Source organism: Hydra vulgaris, chromosome 14 (genome assembly GCF_038396675.1).
Source record: "Hydra vulgaris chromosome 14, alternate assembly HydraT2T_AEP".
Classification (NCBI taxonomy): Eukaryota; Metazoa; Cnidaria; class Hydrozoa; order Anthoathecata; family Hydridae; genus Hydra; species Hydra vulgaris.
Window position 1 is genome coordinate 4,446,702 of NC_088933.1, and position 23,299 is coordinate 4,470,000.

The following is a 23,299-nucleotide window of genomic DNA, read 5'->3' on the forward strand; positions in this document are numbered from 1 at the left end:
GATTCGTTTTCTTTTTCTTCAAAACCTTCGAACCTCAAGTTGTTTCTCCTACTACGATCTTCTAATTCAGCAATTTTGTCGATAAAAAGTTCGCTTGAAATTTTTTTTTCACTTTCTTTGATATATGATTTTTTAGTTTTTCATTAAGTTCGTTCGTTTCCTTTATGGTTTTTTCGTATAGTTCGTTTTGAAAATTCATCCCGTTGTTTATTAAAGCAATTTCATTTTTTAGTGATATATTTTCATTTTTTAATTGATCTATTTTTCCTTCCAATTTGTCAATTTTCTCTCCAAAGATTTTTAAAAAAGTATTTTCATAGGCTTCTAATAGCTCTTTTACTTGCGTGATTGTTAAACTTTTAGCCATTTTTTTTAAAGAAAAAGAGCGTTTTATCTCGACGAAAGCCTTACGCAAAAAAAAAAAAATTACGAAAAAAAACGCAAAAAAAAAAAAATTGCAAAAACAAACTGCGAAAAAAAATTGCGAAAAAACTTGCAAAAAAAAAATGCGAAAAAAATTGCGAAAAAAAACGCAAAAAAAAAAAATATATTGCTCCTGATGATATAATAAGGTCAGGTTGCTAAAGTCAAGGAAGTAATTAAACAAAAGAGACGTAAATTCTATTAAAAATATTTATGAACTTCAGACAGATTTACATTTGGTTCAATATTTTGTAGTTTGATATGCATAAATGTGTGTGTGTGTGTATATATATATATATATGTATATATATATATATATATATATATATATATATATATATATATATATATATATATATATATATATATATATATATATATTTATATATATATATATATATATATATGTATATATATATATATATATATATATATATATATATATATATATATATATATATATATATATATATATATATATATAATAAATATTCGACTAGATGGTTATATTAAAAATTAGCCAATTATTATTCCGATATCTTTAATTGTTAGTTAAGTTTCTTTCTTAGTTTTTATTGTTTTTTAGTTCTCCTTTAAAGGCGAGTTCGTAAGTTAGGCATACTGTTTTTAATTTAGTTTGTAATTAAATTAAACTAATATTAGTTTAATAAAGTCGTCATTATTTATTTTTTCCTGTTTTTATAAATTTTTTCTACTTAGGTAGATGTACATATGTTACGGACTTATATAAATGTATTTATATAAAAACGTCAAATGTTCATATATTTACTAAGTTTTTTTATCTAGATGAGTTGTTAAATGGCTAGGTAAAATTTCATTAAAAATGGTTTTTGCATTTTTTTATTTATCTATTAGCAAGCAAAAAGACTATTTAGGCTTACGCTTTTTTTGTTTAGATAAAAACACCAAACGGTAATTATAAGTTCTCAATTGCTATAATATTTAGTTCAATGAAATAAAAACCTGATTAAAAGTGATAAAAAACACAGAATTTAAATTCAAAATTAGGTTAAAAAAATATATTAAATGAATTTAATTTTTAGAACTTACGTATAAAGAATATATAACTATTCAAAACATAAGTCTCGACTTTGACCCACCGGTCATTTCAAAGGTAAATAAAGTATGGGGGTCTTATCACCCATCATTTAGACAAGGTGACCATTGGCCTTCATACAAAGGTCGAAGGTCCAGATGGATAATTGAAACCTTATATATACTTATATGTGTCTATATATATAAATATATACATATATATATATACATATATATATATATATATATATATATATATATATATATATATATATATATATATATATATATATATATATATATATATACACATACATAAATATATGGATCTATATATATATATATATATATATATATATATATATATATATATATATATATATATATATATATGTATATATATATATATATATATATATATATATATATATATATATATATATATATATATATATATATATATATATGGGTCTATATATATATATATATATATATATATATATATATATATATATATATATATATATATATATATATATATATATGTATTTATATTTAAATATATACTTAAATGTGTCTATATATATAAATAAATAAATACATATACATATATATATTTTGGTTGCTTAAAACTACACTAATACCATATATATATATATATATATATATATATATATATATATATATATATATATTCGGTTAAATATATACATATATATATATATATATATATATATATATATATATATTCGGTTGCTAAAAACTACACTATTACCAGCTGAAAAACTAAGAACCTTAACAGTTATATGGCTACATGTTGCATTCTTATTTTCAATTATAAAATTCTCATTTTTTAACAGTTATGTGATTAATTTTAGGAATTTCAACAAATTTTTACACTAATACTATCTATCTATCTATCTATATATATATATATATATATATATATATATATATATATATATATATATATATATATATATATATATATATATATATATATTTAGATAGATACATTTTTAAATGAAATTTTGCGTAAGCGTGTCAATTTATACTACAATTATGAAAAACAAAACAAAAATTCCCTTTTTGGAGTAATTACTCAAAATTTTGCTAAAAGAGTGGAAATGATTGGCTCAAAAGTAATTGGACAAACTAAATTCAAACAATGTTGATATAACTTAAACTATTTTAACTTCTTTTTCTGAAGCCAGATTTTTTTAAAAACATTCAATGATCAATAATTTGCAATGGGACATAATAAATATTTAAGCGAGGCAGTGAAAAAGTTGATCGTGCAAGCATTTAATAACGGTAAGACTGTGCGGCAAATTTCAATAGATATGAACATTCCACGATCAACAGTTGGTTATACATTAAAAGTTTTTCAACAACGGAGTCACTTCCAAGTTTCAACAAAGTCAGGACGCCTGAGATCAACAACTTTTCGCCAAGATAATGTTGTAGTAAGATCGTCAAAGGCAGTACCGCGCAAGAGTGCTAAGAAAAATCATAGAGAATTTACACAGTCACATCAAATTTCTTGCTCTTATGCAACAGTAAAGCGTCGCTTAAGACAAAACAACCATTTTGGCCGTCGTCCTGTTAAAAAACCTTTTGTTTCTGCAAAAAATCGTAGTGCACGGTTAAAATTCGCTAAAGAACATCTAAATTGGACAGCAAATCAATGGTCGAAAATACTATGGAGTGATGAGTCAAAGTTTAATATGTTTGGTTCTGATGGTATTAAATATGTTCGACGTCCAATAGATCTTCGAAATAATGTTAAGTACCAAGTTCCTTCAGTAAAGCATGGTGGTGGTTCAGTAATGGTTTGGTCATGTTTTAGCCGTGATGGAGTAGGTCCAATCTATCGAGTTCAAGGCATTATGGACCAAAACATGTATAAAGGAATAATCAAAGATATAATGCTGCCACATACAAAAGACAAAATGTTGCGTGGTTGCACTTTCCTACACGACAACGATCCGAAACACACCTCCAAGCTAGTCACGGAATTTTTAGCTTAAAAGAAAGTTCGTATCTTGGAATGGCCGTCACAATCTCCGGACCTGAACCCAATAGAACATCTTTGGGAACATATTGAGAGAAAAATTAGTGTTCGGAAACCATCTAATCAGCACAATTTGTTTGAGTTGATTAAGCGCACTTGGGAGGAAATACCAATTTATGTTTTAATTAATTTGGTTGATTCAATGCGACGTAGATGTAATGCTGTTGTTGCGGCAAAAGGTTTTCAAACGAAGTACTAGGATTATGCACAGATTATATACATTATGTAACAGAATATAACACTATCTAACATTATATGTATTATTTAACAGAAACCTTTATAAAAAATGCTGAAAATTTATCCTTTGTTGAGAAAGTTTTATTTTTAAACGACATATTTAGTTTGTCCAATTACTTTTGAGCCAATCATATTCATTCTTTTAGCAAAATTTTGAGTAATTACTCCCAAATTAGGATTTGTGTTTTCTTTTTCATAATTGTGGTATAACTTGACATGCTTATGCAAAATTTCTTTTAAAAATGTTAACTCGATGAGAAAATATAACCAAAAAGGTGTTTGTCCAATTACTTTTGGACGCTACTGTATATATATATATATATATATATATATATATATATATATATATATATATATATATATATATATATATATATATATATATATATATATATATATATATATATATATATATATATTCGGTTGCTTAAAACTACACTAATACCAGCTGAAAAACTAAGAACCTCAACAGTTATATGGCTACATATTGCATCATTATTTTTAATTATAAATATCTCATTTTTTAACAGTTATGTAATTAATTTTAGGAATTTCAACAAATTTTTTGTAACCTCTTTTAATGATTTTCTAGTTCGTAAGGTTTCGTTAAGTAACTAAATGTAAAGATTAGCTGCTCCTAACAACTCGAAATTAGCGATTTTTCTTTTTACCGTCATATCAGGTATTACATTTCGCTAAGATTCCATCGCGCAATCAATTAAACGTACAAGTCCTCGTTCTCGGGCATATGCATGCAAACGTTTCAGCCAAGAACAATGTGTATCGTAACGATAAACATCTAAATTTTCTGAGGGATTTTCAGAGTCACTTGCAAATGACTCAGAAGAAGATCTTGTATTGTTCATGATCTTATAATAAAAGTAATAATAAAATTAGAAATCATAGAAATGTAAAAGCCAGGATAAAAAATTGTCAAGAGAAACACGATTTACAAGTTTATAATAAAATATTACGACAAACATACTTTCTTACGCCATTAAGACAAACAACACCTGTGTTAAACATTTTTAAAGCAAACGGTTTAATGATTGACTAATTAAAAGACCGTTTAACTCAATCGGCCATTGAGTTAAACATTTTAAAAAGATAGCATAAAGATCGCGGAGAGACCGCTCATTTAAGAAACACAATTAAGAAAACTATATCCTCCATTACGGATTCAAATGTTCCAGGGCGCGTTTTTTTCCTTCAAAACACTCATGCCTAATTTTTAAGATAGATTGAAAAAAAAATTACTCTTCAAATAATCACTACACTTACTATCAAGCAACGTAACTATATCTAATAATTTAGTACTCATTTTTAAATATACTAATATCGTAATAATGAAAATCTTAAACTTGAGAATTATTTTCCTAATTATTCTCAAACAATATAATTACTTTCTTCATACTTAGTTTGCTAAATCTGTTAGAAACGATAGTAATTAGTTTTCTATTGCCAATTTAAATATTTTTTAGGATTTATTTTCGTAATGTTTCGCACTGCAACAGACCTTTTATGCTTAACAGCTAAATTTACCATTAATTAAAATTACATTTTTTTAAATAATCATAAATTTTAAATTTTCTTATAATAAAAACATTAAGTGTAATCTTCTGTTTTATTTTGTTATAATTACGCTGAAGTTGTGACTTCTAATTTAGATCATATAATACCAACCTCATTACGGCATAGTTTTAAGATGACACGACTGGTTTTCAGATCTCCAAGTTTTATAGCCAAATAAAGTTTACAACTTCTATGCCTTAGTTTATTGTAACAAATAGTTAATGGAAAGACTCTAGCTTTATAAAAGCCTTACTACTTTTGAGCACCATATTTTACTTTTACATTATTATTTGATTAATCTCAGGTGCTTAATACACGGGAATAGAGGTTTATTTATTTTTGAAAAATAAATAAACCTCTTTGGCATTATTCTTTCAATAATTATTTTTTTTTTTCAACCCTCCCCCCTACTGTTTTATCAATTTTACTTGTTGTTAACTTAGATACAATAGGCTGGGTGTTTAAGAAAAAATAGCAATTGCTCACAAGCAATTTTCCTGAGTAAAATGAAAAGCTGAAAAAGCAAATGCTCGCGGCAAAGGCAGTTGCTCAAAAATAGGTGAATAAAGATTTGCTCATAACCAATACATCAATGTAATATATATATATATATATATATATATATATATATATATATATATATATATATATATATATATATATATATATATATATATATATATATATATATATATATATATATATATATATATATATATACATATATACTGTTAGTGATCTTTCAAGCGGTTGTAACATAATAAAAATACTCAATCCTGATCTGGAAAAAATGAATAACGTCAGAAAAGGGCTGGTTCTAAAAAATTGTCTAAAAAAAGAGTAGCAAAAAAAATAAGCACACAAGATACATCCAAGCAATCAAGTGGTGGACTTTGATTAAGCGCCGGCATTTTTTTAAGGTCAGCTACTAAATACAAACATAAATCTGAATAATAAAAGTAACGAATGGGTGCCTTAAAATACCTTCATAACAGTTTTATAAAATTCTTGTTTTACAGCAGCGAAAATTGAAAACGAATGCTGTTATTAGTTGTTACAGCAGCTGGTAATAATGAAGTTCTGAGTAGCCGTTCTAAATTTTTTAAAGTCAGCTGCTAAATATAAACGACCAGGTTAATAAATAAAATTAGGAACGGCTGCATTAAACTTGGTTCATTACAGTTTCTTAAAAACCTTATTTTAGGGCAACGAAAATTGAAAATTCACATTGTTATTTGTTTTTCTAGGAGCTTGTATGAGTGTATTTTTAAGCAGCCGTTCTATTTATGCAGCATTTTATTTAAGCAGCCGTTGTATTTATGCATTAAATGGCTATATAAAGTTGATTTAGTTATTGAACGTTTTCCATATTTAAGATATATATATATATATATATATATATATATATATATATATATATATATATATATATATATATATATATATATATATATATATATATATATATATGCAGTATCGGACAAAACGAGTGCAACTATATAATGCTAATTTAGTTTCTTTATATAAAAGTGCTGCATTTTTTCAATTTAGAGAAATAACTATGTAACTGTTTAGAGACAAAGTTCTTCAAGTTTTATTCATCACAAAGTTCATTATTTGTTCAAGAAAACTAATAAGTTAATCAAAAGTTTTTAAAAAAAGTTGATTACCTTCTCGACAAAACAAGTGCAACTCGACAAAAATGTTGAATAAGCTGTATTTCGCTATCAATATTTCGTGGCGAATCCTTTGTTGTTGATCACAGCCTTACATCTTCGAGGCATAGATTCGATCAGGTGATCAATGAAACTCTGTGGAATCGCTGCCCAGGACTTTTGGATTTGTTGAAACAGTTGATCATTATTGCGAACACCTTCACGATTAGTTCTGCGGTTGACGATCTCCCAAAGGTTTTCGATAGGATTGAGATCCGGAGATTGAGGCGGCCAATCCATCACCGATAGGTGGTTGTCTTGAAACCACTGCTTGACTACTTTTGCAGTGTGTATCGGATCGTTGTCTTGCTGAAAAACCCATTTTATTGGCATATTCCATTCAGCATGAGGTAACATAAAATCTTTCAGGATCTTTTTATACAATAAACGGTCCATTATTCCATCGTTTCGATGTATTGGACCTAGACTGTTAGCAGAAAAACACCCCCAGACCATTACATTGCCTCCACCATGCTTTACGGTCTTATGGCAGTAACGTAAATCAAGGCGTTTTATGGCCGGTCGACGTACACGGCAAATGCAATCGCTCCCAATGATGTTGAACTTCGATTCATCACTGCACAGGACAGTTCGCCATTTCTGCACATTCCAGTCAATATGAGATGTAGCAAACAGTTTAGTGATCTCAGCGGTTTCTTTGCAGGGCGTCAGAAAACAATTCGGCTTCAACAGCACGTCGTCTGATTGTTCGGTCCGATACAGGCAGCTCTAATTGCTTTTGTATCTCGACTGATGATATCCAGGGATCCTTCTTGATAGATATTACGATCATAGAATACTCTCTAGAAGTGGTGGAACGCGGTCTTACACCTTTGTTATCTGCTGGCAACAACCCCGGAGAACGATATTTGGAACATGGTCTTGATACAGTCCATTTTTTCGCGCGATATTTATCACAAATACTTTTTTGTGACATTCCACTTACGTAATGGCCAATAATTTTCTTTCTTAGTTCCAATCCAAGACTGTCGGGAGCCATTTTTGCACTTAAAGTCATAAAAGTAATAAAAATAAATAATCACGCTTCCCAAGGCATACCGTGTCACATTTACCTTGTGATGATACAACAATGTCTTGGTTAGATGTGGACTGTATTGATGTAATGAAACACTTGTTGTGTTTCACTTCTTGTATTGATGTTCTTCGATAAAACACTTTGATAAAACTCACTTCGATAAGCTGTCTTGATAATACTGACTGATTGACTTCCATATACTGACTGAATTACATGTCGATTTACATGTCTCTTATATAGTAAAATGAGCTTGTGTAAACCTGTTCTGGAAGATTCTGGATGCTTCTTTTCGATGCTTCTGGAAGCTTCTGGATGCTACTCAATTTTTCTGGATATTTCTAGAAAAAGCTTCTTCTAGAAACTTCTGGAAGCTTCTGCATGCTTCTGGAAACTTCTGGATACTTCCTTTAATTATTAAAAAACTTCCGTGACGTTGACACGGACCAGACTTAAGAAAATGAAACAAACCAAAAAAGTTGCACTTGTTTTGTCCGCTGCAAAATGGCACTTGTCAACGAAATTATGCCTGTGTGCTGTAACCTGTCAGCTGATTGCTCAGGCCATGGCATGCTTTGACTCCAGATTCCTGAACTGTTTGCTGTGGTAGTATAGTTCGTTTCGTTTTTAAGACATGTAAAATTAGGAACACTTTTTAGCTTTTCCGATGATGGTCGCAAAGTTTTGTCCAATACTGTATATATGTTAGTGTATATTTATGAATAAAGAAAAAGTCTTTATATTATTATGTATAATATTGTATACTTAAAAGAGTGCCCAATAGATAAACTAGAACTAATATAATTTAATATTGCAAACTCTGAGTTTCATGTGTTATCGCAATCATCAGGCAAGTAGCAAAAGTAGCGAAATTAAATTTTTACTATTTGCTTGATAGTAGTGATAGCACATGAAACTCAGAGTTGCAATATTAAATTATATTATAAACATTAGCTTTTAGCTAATTCCTGGTACTGCGGGTAACAGTAATATATATATGTATATATATGATAAGTTTTCTTTTTAGATCGGAATTAGAAGAAGATAAAGGAGATAGGAAAGATAATAGGATAAATAAATAAAAAAAGAGATCTTTTTCATTAAAAAATACATTTTACGCACGGTTATGTAATTTTTGGGGGTTTAAAATTCTATATTTTTTGTTTAACCAGTTATTCTTAAATAATTTTTTGATAAACAATTCAGTTTTTGCTATTTTTTTATGATTAACTTTCGACTTCAGTTTTTAACATTTTAAACAACTCTAGAAATCTTTGCAGCGTGTTCTTTGCCTTTAAAGTTACGCAACTTTTTGTTAAAATTTATTCAAAGTTGTGATTGGATACTTAGAATTAAAATGAATAAAAGTTGATTTAATTTTCTTCGCTTTTAATTTTGTAAACTAAGTTTATAATAGACCAGTTGTAAAATATTGAAAAAATAAGTAACAAACTAGTTAATAATTAAATCATAAACTAGTAAACATATAAATCAAAACTAGTAAACTTCTTAAGATATTTCTCATTAGTTCACGAATTTTATCGCACAAAGTTAACTTAACTCAGGGTTGTTTTTGTACTTGTCTTTAATAAAGTCAACAAATAGATTTAGATAATTTAGAGAAATTTGTCTCTGTTAAAAAATTTAAAAATATAAAATAGAGTCAGAACTAGTGCCAGAAACAACTGAGACGGCGGGTTAGCAAAGCTTTACATTAGGCGTGGAAGAGCAATTTAACTAGGAAGTGGTAACTAGGAATTAGGTCAGAGTTGACATTGAACCTCAGACCTCTTGATTCTGAGAAAGAGCTCATATCACTTTATAAGGTGATTTGTAGGAGCAGTTTTAAACCACGGCTAATATAAAGTTATTTTGTATTTTTACAATTATTGTTGCAAATTGTTCCTTCAACTGGACTAATTTCATGTTTAATGCTTAATATTTGTTTAACTGCACAAAATGATAAAGTATTTTATTGATAAAATAAAAAGAAAAAAAATTTACCACCCACTTTGATAATAATAATGATTTCATTTAATTAACAATTGTCTGTTTTGTCAAAATAATCACTTATATTGAAATTGTAGTAGAAGGCCAAATTTTTATAACAAAAAAAAAAAGGATTAAGTAATCTTGCCCCTGTTATTTGTATTTATATTATGGAAATATATCGGCTACCCAGCTATGAAACCGCTTAACCCAGCCAGAAAAGTAATATTTCGTGGCTTGGAGGTCTAGTAGCTTGCCTCTTTGCGGCAATTTAAAAAAAAATTTGTTCATTACCCGTTTTGAAAAGTTCGAATTATTATTATTATTTTTTCTCATTGAACATAGTGTAACATTTTAAACGTTTTTCATTCTGCATTTTTTCAAAACAGTAACTTGCCTATATAAATTAATACCATCATAAAAATAAACGTTAAGTTTATATAATTTTATAAATAATGTAAAAAGAAAAAGCTCAATGATGATGGCATAGTCTCATTGAAAACTTACTTTAGAACAATATAAGGATATAAAACAATTCTCTCTCTTCTTATAAAAATTGTTTAAAAAGGTTGGTGTTTAAAAAGGTTGGTGTTTAAAAAAGTTGGTGTTTAAAAAGGTTGGGGGATTGAAAGGTTAACGTGTTTAAAGGGTGTTGAAAGGTGGCGTTAGAAGGGGCGTTAGCAGGGTGTTGGTGTTTAAAGCGTGATTATCAGGTGCGTTAGCAGGGTGTTGGTGTTAAAAGTGTGATTATCAGGTGTTAGTAGGTGTTGAAAGGTTGGCTTTGACAGGTGTCAAGGGCGGCGAGGCGCGTATATAACAAAATAATATATACGGTATATAATAAAAACGGGTTATAAAATATAAAAAGTAAAAAAAAATTAATATAAAAAAATATTCATCGTATAATGCTTAATAATGGCTAGAAGTAAAGCTACTGTGCGACATTCTGAAGAGTATGCAGAAGCGCGAGAAGAAAAAAGAAAAAAAAAGGTTCGAAGCAAAGATTCCGTTCGACATTCTGAAGAATATAAAAGAGCGCGAGAGGAAAACAGAAAATACGTTCCTCTTCAAAATAACGCAGAGGACGTGGTTTTTACTGTGTTTATAAAAAACAAATAACTAATAAAATCAATGTTTTTTAAAAAATTGTTTATGATATCATTTTACACATGTTTTTTTATTAAAAAAGTATAAATATTATTTGAAAAACGTGCAATTTACATTTCTAATTTAATACGCTTGTTACAAAGTTTATTATCTTCAGGCAAACGTTTAGTTAAGTTTAAATAAAAAGACTCAACAGACGGGTGAATTTTAATATTGTTTAAAAAAGTTTGATAAAATGATTGTTGGGCTTTAATGTAAATGCTTTTGCGTGTTTGTGCTCTCGACAGAGCCTCATAAAACAAATGCCACGTAAACTGTGGTCTATTTAAATGAATAACAACTTTTGAAAGAGTGAGACCTTGCACTTTGCGAATAGTGAGTGCGTAGGCTACCACAAGAGGCATTCCTTTGCATTCGGCCATAACGTTTCTTTTAGAGTCATATAACATTTCCGTTTGGAGCGTGATTACAATTTCTTGTTCGTTTACCGTCAGGACGACTCGCTCTTGATTCACTGACTTTACAACGCCTTGCGTGCCATTAACAATGCCTAGCTCGGGTATATTTCGAACACATATAACGGGTACTCCTTTTTTTTAACGTCACACTTTGCGGCGTTTTAAATGCCCATTTTTCATCGACTTTGAAATTCTTAAATGTTTTTATTTCGCTTTTAAACACAAAATCAGGAAAATTTGTTTTTTTTTAAATATTCCTCGTTGTGCGCAATCCGATCTTTGTTATAGATGAACAACCTGGTGAAAGTAGGATCCAAATGCTTATCGGCGGGCTCCAATCTTTTTCTTAAAAAAGCAAACGTAGACTCGCAAAGAACACCCTCTCGTACGTTGTTCAAATGTGTTTGAAAAGTAACTGTTTTGCCTAAAGTTTTTTACGAGTTCGACATTAACAAATTGGCACTCCTTCCAGAAAGGATCTTCAAACAACAGTGTTTCCCCGCCCACTGGCGTCAGCTGGTAAAAATCTCCAGCAACGAGCAACACGCATCCACCAAATAGTTGATTGGAATTTTTAATGTTTCTTAATATTATATTTAATGTTTTTAATATATGTACAGGTAACATGGATATTTCGTCTATAATTAACATTTGAACGGTCTTGATACGTTCTTTTACCACGTCAGTGATATTTTTTAAAATAACGGCAACGGACTCGAGTTCATAGCCGAGTCCAGCAAACGAGTGAACTGTGCTTGCTTCAGGATACATTTGCGCAGCGATAGCCGTACTTGCCGTTACCCATGTTTTTTTTTGGACTTTAAAAACCGCTCGTAGATGACATTGATCGTAAACGATTTTCCAGTGCCAGCCTTTCCTGTGAGAAAAACATTTTCGTTGTTCAACAAAGGATATAAGCTTTTTCTTGATCTTTGTTCATTTTTACCCCCTTTGTTTTTTTAAAATTTCAAAAAATTGTGTTGTTTTTATATGAAGCAGTGACGAAAAATACTTAAGACTACTTGAGACATAGCAAATAAAAAAATGTTTAAAAAATATAAGCCGCAAAAATTTTCGCTTTGTTGTTTACTTTTGCGACGTTGCAAAAATGTTTATTTAAGCAAAACTCGCTGTTGTAAGAAAAAATATTTGGCAAACTATTACATTATAAAAAGTGGATGTCGTAAAGATGAAAGTAGAAAAAAGGATCGAGTGTCCTCTGACATGGCTTAAGTTTTACAAATGGAAGTTACAAGGTACGTTTTAGAGTTTAAAAGCGACTGTGTAATAATATTATTTTAAGAAACCAACGGCGAGATTAATAAGAATTATGAAAATGAAAGTCAAGTTTTGAGACTATAGTTTCGAAATAAAAAGTCATCTGACGCAGAGTTATGTTACAAAATGAATTAAATTTTTTGAAAAAACAACTGAGAGATAATATTTTTTAAAAAAAAGCACGGTGAGATAAAAAAATCGATGTTGACAAAAATTGGCGTTATTGATTTAAAAAAACATATAAAAAGAGGTACTTTTGGCAGCAAAAAATCAAAAAACAAGTTGAAGCTAACAAAGTCACAAGCTCGCAAAAGTAAAGAAGAAAAGAACGTAAAAGAAAACTGCAAAATTTATTGGTAGCGATTCTTTTGCACCAGGAATTTATCAATTCTCAGATGTTGAATTTCAAAATAAGTCATCGTATTTTTTGGCGACAGTGCGAAGGATTGCCCAATACGACCAAATAAAAAAAAGTTTAATTTTCGTGATGGAAGCGACTTTAATCGAAGCATACTGGTATATCCTTCTCAAGTGACATTTTGAATAATTCGCTTGTCGGACAGTTTTTCATCCGTGCGCATTTTCCTAACGTGACTAGAGTTAACAAGAAGGGGGAAACAGTGTTTGTTGTGCGAGATAAGTTTTTCAGGTTGGATAGAAAGAAAAAAGTAAATGCAAAAAATTTGTCGCAATTTAAGCCATTGTTGCGCAAGTATCAGATTGAAGTATACGACGAATATCTTGTTTTAAAAGGCACAGAGTTAAAAACAGCAAACGAGTATTTAAAAATGGAGGTTGGCGCAGTTAGTCAATTTCATTCGTATCACTTTGAATATGAAACAGCTAACTCTACTGAATTTGAAAATGTTCTCATCGATGAAAAGATCAAAAATGCAAATGCAGTGATGCAACAGATAGCTGTTTCGATCGATAACATTGAGGAACCGCAAACAAAAAAAAGAAGACAAAAAATAGTTTCAGATGAGGAAGACAATTAATAAAAAGTATTTTATTTTTTTTGGAAAAAAGATTTTTAAAAATTATTTGTTATTTTCTTTTTTTTATTATATATTTGAAAGCAAAGAAATGCAAAAAATATTTTTATAAAATAACATTATTTTTTTAAAAAACCTTTTAAAACAACCTATTTTTATTTGTTTGCTTTTGAACAATAAAAATATTCTTTTTTAATTTTTTTGAAAAAAAACCATGAAAACAGCATGTTTTATTTGTTTATCTTTGTTATTGTATTCATATTGCTATTGTTTATCTTTATTCTTTTTTTAAATGTTTTATTTTTTGTTATTTCAAATTTTTTCTGTTTTTTCACAGAAAATAAAAATATTTTGCATTAAGAAGCTTTTTAATGGCTCATTCGAGCGAGTTGTGTGCTGGATTTGGAAACTGTTCATACGAGCCTTGTTCTTTTTTAGAATAGTTTATTTAGATTCACAATTGCAATGCATTTATGACATCGCTGCAGAATATTTTCGACAAACAAATCATGAGAAGTTGTGATATAGTAGTTTTTTGTACACAGATTATTCGTCAACAATTGCAAACGTTAAAAAAGATAACGTATTCTGATTTTGATGCTGAAGTTTACGAAGTTATTTTTTATATTTATTTTTTGAAAAATATGAAAATAATAAAAAGCGAAATGATCAACTCGGTTACGGTGGAGTCAAAGTTAAAGGTATTTTTAGAGCGTATTCAATTTGTTTATGAGTTGAGGAAAAGAAAAGTAAATATTACATTTCGTCTTCAACGAAACATTCAAAGTGATGACAACTACTATTATTACGAGATGTCGCTTTACCGATACATATCAAGTATATTAGCTAATGATCGTGATCGAGTTCAAAGATCAAGATTAAAGGGATGTGAAAAAATAGATTGTCTTATCGATTTAATATTGGACCCTGGTACTAGTTACCAAAGTAGGGACGGTTGCGCGTATGGTGTTAATGTTTTTGCAAGTTGCTACGATAATCCGCCGTTGGTTATAAGTTTTTTGTGAGTTTTTTGCTATCTTGCATTCATATGGCAGTACGTTTTAAAATACACTTTTTCTTTTTGTTGTGAAACCAACGGTAGGTCAGATATTATAAGAAAGGATTTGTTTATGCAGAGTGAGGATTTTTTAAAAATTCAAGACGAAATGAAAAGTGGGGACGGCAACAAATGGTCTACATTTATAGATTACTTGAAAAAAAATTTGAAGGATTTTTAGGCTTTAATTTGAAATTAGACGAAAATTTATCGACTTTTAACGACGCTTGTTCTTGTGCGCTTGAACTTTTGGATAAAAAAACACACGATGATAATTACGGAATTACAGACACGTGGCTTTAGAGAAAAAACTTTTTTCTTTTCTATGTAAGAAATGTTTTTTTTTAAAATATACTTTTTTAAATATTTGAAAAAGTCTTTTTTATTAAATATATAAAAAAATTTAAATTATTATTTTTTTGCTTTATAAATTTAGTTATTTCTATAAATTAATTTTTTTATTAATTTTTTTGTAGGTTAAACATAAAAAATGAAGTTCAAAACATCTTACAAAATGTCGTGTTTCAAAGTATTTTTTGTACGGTAAAATGAGTTACGAAGACGTTGAACAGTTAGATAGCAGTTTGGAAAAAGTGAGAGCGCCAAGTCCATATTTTTCTTTAACCAATTTATTTGCACCCACTTGGGAATAATTAAACTATTCGATTTTTGCGAAATTACAAAAAGCTTCAACCGAGTTTTCACATCGAAAAGCATTTTATGTTGGACCAATAGCGCATTGCAAATATGAGGAGAAGCTATGGTTGATATTTCTTTACATCTATCTGCAACAAGTTTATTTTAAAAAAATGGCCCATTATGAGTTAATAACGACTAGTTTTCGTTTGTCGCGTTCTGATTTGGAAGAAGACCGATTTCATTACGATATGGTTGAATTATTTAATAGTTATTTAGTGCGTGCTAATTGTTACCTCGACGATTGTCAAATAGAAGCTACAAAAAAACCATAACGAACATTGCAAATTACGAAGCTGTAAAAAATATATATCTTTCACTAAAATTTTAAGCACGCCTGTATTCGCAATTTAATTAAAAAAATATATATTTTTTTATTAATTTGTTTTGTGTGTTTTTTCTTTATAAAAAAAGATGTTTATAAAAAAAGACTTTTAAAAAACCAGTAAGTCTTTTAAAAAATAAAAATTTTTTGCAGTTTTGTTTATAAAAACAAAAAATCTACTTAAAATAATGCCATTTTTTAATGTCATTCCAATATTTCTTTTAAAATTTATTGTTTGTATATTTTAGGTTATTTAAAAAAAAAAACATGGAAACGCTTGAAGATGAAAAATTTGAAAAGTCAGCAAACTGTATAACAGTAAACCTGAATGAGACGGAGTTGCGATCTTTTTTTAAAATCATTGCGAGTGAAGATGAAAATCAATATAAATCGTTAACGCTGCTCTTACAAGAATTAACGACGCTGAGCTTACATGAAGGAGATATCGGAAAATTTTCGAGTGTTTTAATTAGAAATCTGCAAAAACAAGAGAAAATAATTGAAGAATTGAAGGACGTTATAAAAGTTTTGATGACTAATATGCAAAATAGCTTTGACAAATGGGCGAAAAATAATGACTCCGCCATTTTAAAATGTGAAAAATTGGGAATATTTTTAAAAGAGCAACTCAATATTGATTTGTCAGAAAACGAAATGGCGGTTTTTAAAAAAGTAGTCGAAAATAATAACGTTTCAACATCGGAGCTCAAAGAATCACTTATTCTTTTAAGTTACAACCAAAGCGATATAGGAAAATTGGCATCTGCAATCATGTGTTTGATCCCAAATAGAGATATGAAGATTCACGTTTTAGAGAAGGACATAGAAAGTTTTTCTAAAGCAAAAGAGCAGTATGAAGAAGTAATAGAAAAGTTAAAGGAAAAAAACAAAAAATTAAAAGAAGATAATGAAATGCATTCAATTTTATTTAAAAAACATTTTTTAGATTAAAAAAATTGTATTGATTCTTTTTAAAAAAAAAAAGTAATGACTTCATATTCGCTTTTTTTGTTTTGTTGTTTAGTTTACAGCATTTATTTTTTATTAAAAATATTTTTATTCTTTTTTTTAACATTTAAAGGAGACTATAAGACATTTTAAAAAACAGGCTTTTTAAAACTGCAACCTTTAAATAAACTATTTTTATATTTTAGAAAAAAACTAAAAAAATGTTAATGTCTTTGAGTGCTACGGCAAAAATGCCAAATCAAGCTACAATGGGTAGCGCTGGTTACGATATTTTTGCGTTAGAAGATGTGTATTTATTGAAGAATCAAACCGTTAAAGTGCCTACAGGCATCCGAATGCAAATTCCCGCAGGTTATTACGGACAATTGTCATCGAGATCATCGTTAGCCTTACAAAATATAACAGTAGTGGGAGGGGTTATCGATAGCGATTATCGAGGAGAAATTATTGTCTTGTTAAAAAACAGCAACGATGCTAATTTTATAATTAGTAAAGATTTGGCAATTGCTCAACTTGTATTTTTGCAAAGTTTTTCGCCGAAAATGTTCTTGATCGTTTCCGATAACCAGTTATCATACACAGAGAGAGAGGAAATGGCGGATTTGGATCAATCAATGGCCAAGTAAACGATAATAAAACATTGTAAAAAGTTAATTTTTTACAGAATAAAAAAAATATTGTAAGATTAACTTTTTTTTTTATGATGATTATTAAGATTGTGATAAATTGGTTTACATTGTGAGAGAAAAAAAGTTTTACGTTAATATATAACCGTTATTAAAAAAAAAATTATTTTTTTTTGTAAGATGACAAGTTACACATGTAATATATCTTTTTGTTTTAGCACAAAAAAATATGAAATATAAAAAAGATATCACTGAAGAAACATATAATACAATAAATACAATAAAAACATAGAATTCAATAAATGCGGCTGCGTATAAATTTTTTTTAAAATATATATATATATTTTTTATTAATATATAATTATTTCGATATTTTGCTGATCTATCGTGATCAGCGTCATCAGGTATAATAAATAAAATAGTTACAAAGAAATCGTTATAGTAAAAACAAACCGTTAAAAAGATAACACTAAAAAGCCAAAATATAATACAAAAAATTTTCTCAAATAACTGACGTCAGCAGGTTTTATTAAAAAATGGCCCCCAGGTTTTAGTTGTCACGTTATCACCGTCATCCCGATTGAGAACCACATCACCATTTCTCAACTCCTGTCGAACCCTAGCTTTGCTTATTTCGAGTGACTCTCTGATTTTCCGAGTTCGATATTCTGGGGCTACAGATAATATTTTGGGGTGCAACCAATCAAACTTACCATGGCATGTTTTGGAATGTTCAGTTGCACCCGAACTGGACCATTTTTCTTTTAAGCTGTTTTTCTGGTGTTCAATACATCTCGATATCACCTTCTTTTTAGTTTCACCAATGTATATCGAACCGCATGAACATTTTAGCTGGTATACGCCAGGGTTTGTGTTTAGTGGTAGTTTAGTTTTATTGTTGCAAAAAATATTTTTTAAATTGAGAGCTGATCTGAAAATAATCTTTATGTTTTGTTTTCGAAATTCTTTACGAAGTTTTGGACCAACAATTGGTATCCAAGGTAGTTTTATAAAGGGTTGGGTATCTAATAGTTAACATGTGGTGTTTTTTGAACCGTTTTTTAAATAGTCTATAGTAATATTATTTAGAATGTTCTTGTCGTGGCCATTTTCAACAAATATGTCTATTAGAAAATCAATTTCTTTTTGAAGGTGTTTTTGAGAGCAAATTCTTTTTGCACGACATAAAAATCCTTTGAAAACGCCAATAATAATGTTAGGATTAATGTTCGAGTTAGGTTTAAGTTGAACATTTGTAAAAGCTTCTTTTCGATGTATTTGAAATTCATAAGCTCCAGAGCCTGTGTTTGTAATATTAATATCTAGGAAATTGAGTTGTTTGAGGTCGTTTTCAAGTTCCACTGTGTATTTTATGGCAGGATGTTGTTCATTAAGGATGTTCAGGAACATTTGTTGTTGTTTTATTGAAGCGAAGCGAGCGTGACAATCATCTACATATCTCTTGTAAGTTTTGGTTCGGATGTATAAACAATTGCTATGCTAAGGGCCTTTCTTTCTATATTTTGTAAAAACGCTTCCGCCATAACATCCATTAAAGATAAACCTATAGGACCTGAATTAGGTATTACTCGGATATTGTTTTCATATAAAAAATAGCATATACTTAATGAAAGTTCAATTAATTGGTGAATGTCTGCAAGAGTAAGTTTAGTTCGAGTTTTTAAGTCATCAATGTCAGCGTTCAATATATCAATAATAACCGGAATTGCTTCGTCAATGGGTATGGATGGATATAAATTGACTATATCAAATGAAACTTGAACTTCGTTAGGATCTATTATCCATAGCTTAGCTTCATATACAAAACTATTAGAATTCATAAGTCTACTTTTATTTTTGTTCAGAGTCGGTTGAATAACTTTAACAAGATAATCAGATGTTCCATAAGGTGGTGTGTTAATTGTTGATACAACGGGGAGCATTGGGTAATCTTTTTCTGGTTTGTGAGCTTTAATCATTCCGTAAATCCTTGGTAGGTTACAATCTGATGGATACATTTTAAAGTATGTATTTTTGGCATGTTTTTTTACAATAACCAAAACATACCAAAAGTTTTTTCGTATGTTTTTTTACAATAAAAGTTTCACCAACGTATTTTAGTTTCTTTAAAAGTTTCAAGATTTTCTGAGCTTCTATAAAGAACTTTAGCAAGGTTGTCGAATCTTGCTCTTTTATTTGGGTGTGCAAAAGATTCTTTAGCTACCTTTTCTATATTGTCAAATAAATGGTCCAGTTCGGGTGCAACTGAATATTCCAAAACATGCCATGGTAAGTTTAATTGGTTGCACCCCAAAACATTATCTGTAGCTTTAGAATATCGAACTCGGAAAATCAGAGAGTCACTCGAAATAAGCAAAGCTAGGGTTCGACAGGAGTTGAGAAATGGTGATGTGGTTCTCAATCAGGATGACGGTGATAACGTGACAACTAAAACCTGGGGGCCATTTTTTAATAAAATCTGCTGACGTCAGTTATTTGAGAAAACTTTTTGTATTATATTTTGGCTTTTTAGTGTTATCTTTTTAATGGTTTGTTTTTACTATAACGATTTCTTTGTAACTATTTTATTTATTATACCTGATGACGCTGATCACGATAGATCAGCAAAATATCGAAATAATTATATACTATTAAAAAATATATATATATATTTTAAAAAGAATTTATATGCAGCCGTATTTATTGAATTCTACCCATATTTTAACGTATAACAAGAAAATGACTTTCAAAGATTATATATATATATATATATATATATATATATATATATATATATATATATATATATATATATATATATATATATATATATATATATATACTATATATATATATATATATATATATATATATATATATATATATATATATATATATATATATATATATATATATATATATATATATATATATATATATATATATATATATATATATATATATATATATATATATATATATATATATATATATATATATATATATATATATATATATATAGTTTTGAGAAAAATATTAAACTCAATAAGCTTGCGATGGGAGGGAAAAATTTCCGATAATTAATAAACGTCCTCTCTCATGTATTAAACACCTAAGAGAAATGAAAGCGAGCTTCAAAAAAAAAAAAGTTTGATTTGTTAATGTTTTTACAAGGCGGTCTTGAAATTTTTATGTACATATACGGGTCTTGAAAAAAAAAAGCTGCTTTGTACAAAAGAATGATGGGGAGGGACGGCAAAATTAGTGGTTTAGTACGTACTCACATTATGGAAGTCCTTTACTATAATATAGTATACTTATAGTATATATTTTAATTTTATATTATAATTTTTTTGTAGGGATGGGAAGGAGCTTCTTGAGTAACACAAAATTCTAAATCAGACAAACTAGATAGCAGCTGAATTAATGCATTTCTAACAAAAATTATATGTTTTATATTTAATAAACATAAAAAATATTATTATACATAAATTGTTTACATTAAATATCAAGTTAAATATTTATCAAACATTTAATTGAATTATAAATGGATTTATCAAGTACTCTTGAATTTATTTTAAATCTCTTTAAAAAAAGTTTTAAAAATTTTCAAATCGAAACAAATAAAATAAATTTATACTTTTTTATATCCATTATGCAAAATTGGAAATCCACTATGCAAAAAACTTTTAAAACCGCCTAAATTTAATTTTTTTTAATTGTTTAATGTTGTGTTGAAGTTTATTATAGTTATTTTACGCAACAACTTATTAACATGGATGCGTAGTGGTTTAATACTTCTAAAGTTGGGAATTCGACGAAAGTTTTCCTTTTCTAAAGCTGCAAATAATTAGTACTCTTTATGTGGCCAGTCTGATATTGTTGTGTTTAAAAGGATACTGTCTATTAAACATTTTACTACATCCCAAAAAATGTTGTTTTTCTAGATAAGGAACTACTTTGCAGATTTTGATTCAGGATGATAGGGTATGAGAAAGATGGATTGCGTACATACCATTTGAAGTCGTGTTTGAATAAAACAGCCAGGTGATTTAGATAAGTTTGCAAGTAGTTGTTTTGACTTTTTTTCTCTGACTTTTATTTAAAGTAACAAGTTTGGAGATACCAATTTATCAGGACATGAGCCATATGAGTCAACTTTTGTAAAAGTAAAGAAACCACATGGCATAGTATTTGATATAAAGACTGGTTTCGAAAAAATAACAGTGCTTTTTTTCAAACTAGGTACTACATCAGAATTTTTAAAACTTTCAAATATCTTAATTGTCTAAATTTTGTTGAATACTATTGCTTTCATCGCTTGCAGATTTATTGTCATTATTTATGTTTGTTTTAGGAACAGTATTTTTTTAGAAGATTTTGTAGAGAGGAATTTTTTGTTTTTAAAGTAAATCTCGAATCCTTAATACAAGGGGAGGGGTGGGACTAAAAGGAGAGTGGGAATTTTAGTTCAGATTTTATAAAATGATGGATGGGGGGGGGGGGGCTTGGGTAATAAAAGGGTTGGGGATGGGGAATTTTTAATTTTTTTAATTTAGGTTTAGTGGCTTTTGTTAAAGACTTTTAAACTTTGCGTCAAATTATCTCATTTCAACATGTTCGTTGTATAGGCTGAGTTGGCGCTAAGTCATCCATTTGTTCCCCGTGAGATTTTTTTATAAGTCCTCTTTACAAACAACGCATTAGGTGAACTAAAATCTGTTAAAGCTTTAACACTCACAACTTTTTTGCTCTTCAAAAAAGAATACCTTTTTTATTGTTGTCCTAAACTGCCTTCTCTTATATTTAAAGCATACCTTTAAAGTATAGATGAAGTTATAAAAAGGTACAACGAATCGTCACTAATCCAAGAAGCATTTAAAAGTGGGATGCTTGTAGGATTCAAGAAGGTTACGAATAAAAAACGTCTTTCTGCTTTTCTTTTTAGTTTTTGACTTAGGAAAGGATACAGTTTAAATTTATTTATTCTGATACGTAGCTCATGTAAAGTGCCTCTTGTAGATAAGCCTTGGTCAGTTAACCTTTTTATACAATCGTTTTTTTTTTATTCGGAGTATCATCCATTGTTTTTTATTAAAAAAAGATAGAGTTTATATATTATTATATCATAACGGTTTGATTCATTTATCCCCTATATAGATGGCACCGAAATCTCATACGCCAAACCTACCCCGTACGAAAGTGCCTAATTAGGTTTAGCGTATACGAAACAAAATGAAAACTATGCTTTCAAAACGAAGTTTTAATTAAAATATAACGAAAGTTATAGTAGTTATAGAAAGTTTTAGTAACTTATAAAAGTTAACATCTTAGGCAAATTTTTTTATAATTAAATTAAGTTAAAACTATTGTTATAGTATAAAAACTTATTCTTATACAAATGTTGACAATAGGTATAGGCTTATACTATAACATCAGCGCATTAAAAAATTCAAAGAAAAACGCAGCAAAATCAAAAAACCAATGAGTATTTCTTCAAAGGTGTGTTAAACACTGCATCATTCCAAGATTTCTTTTAATAAAAAATTCACTGAACAGTAAATTTAGTAAAATCTTAATGATAAAAATTTAAAAAAATCTAGCAAAAAAAAGATATTTTTGATTAAAATTATTTTATACAAAATAATTTTAATCAAAAAATGGTATGAACTCAAAATCGTGTGTAAAC

At 28.5% G+C, this 23,299-nt stretch overlaps 1 protein-coding gene and 1 long non-coding RNA gene across 2 annotated transcripts; both read left to right on the forward strand.

Annotated features, from left to right (window-relative positions):
* The first annotated feature begins 13,214 nt into the window (after positions 1-13,214).
* On the forward strand, positions 13,215-17,011 carry LOC136090518 (uncharacterized). Its single transcript, XR_010643460.1, has 2 exons — positions 13,215-15,321; positions 15,471-17,011. It is a non-coding gene; the product is annotated as an uncharacterized LOC136090518 (long non-coding RNA).
* Positions 17,012-17,184: 173 nt separating this feature from the next.
* Positions 17,185-17,610, forward strand: LOC136090838 (uncharacterized). Its single transcript, XM_065817815.1, has one exon. It carries the CDS (start codon positions 17,185-17,187, stop codon positions 17,608-17,610), a length of 426 nt encoding a protein of 141 aa, XP_065673887.1.
* The last annotated feature ends 5,689 nt before the right edge of the window (positions 17,611-23,299 follow it).

Bases quoted from the DNA above. Each gene is read 5' to 3' on its own strand.
- LOC136090838 (XM_065817815.1), top strand. From the start codon at position 17,185: ATGTTAATGTCTTTGAGTGCTACGGCAAAAATGCCAAATCAAGCTACA.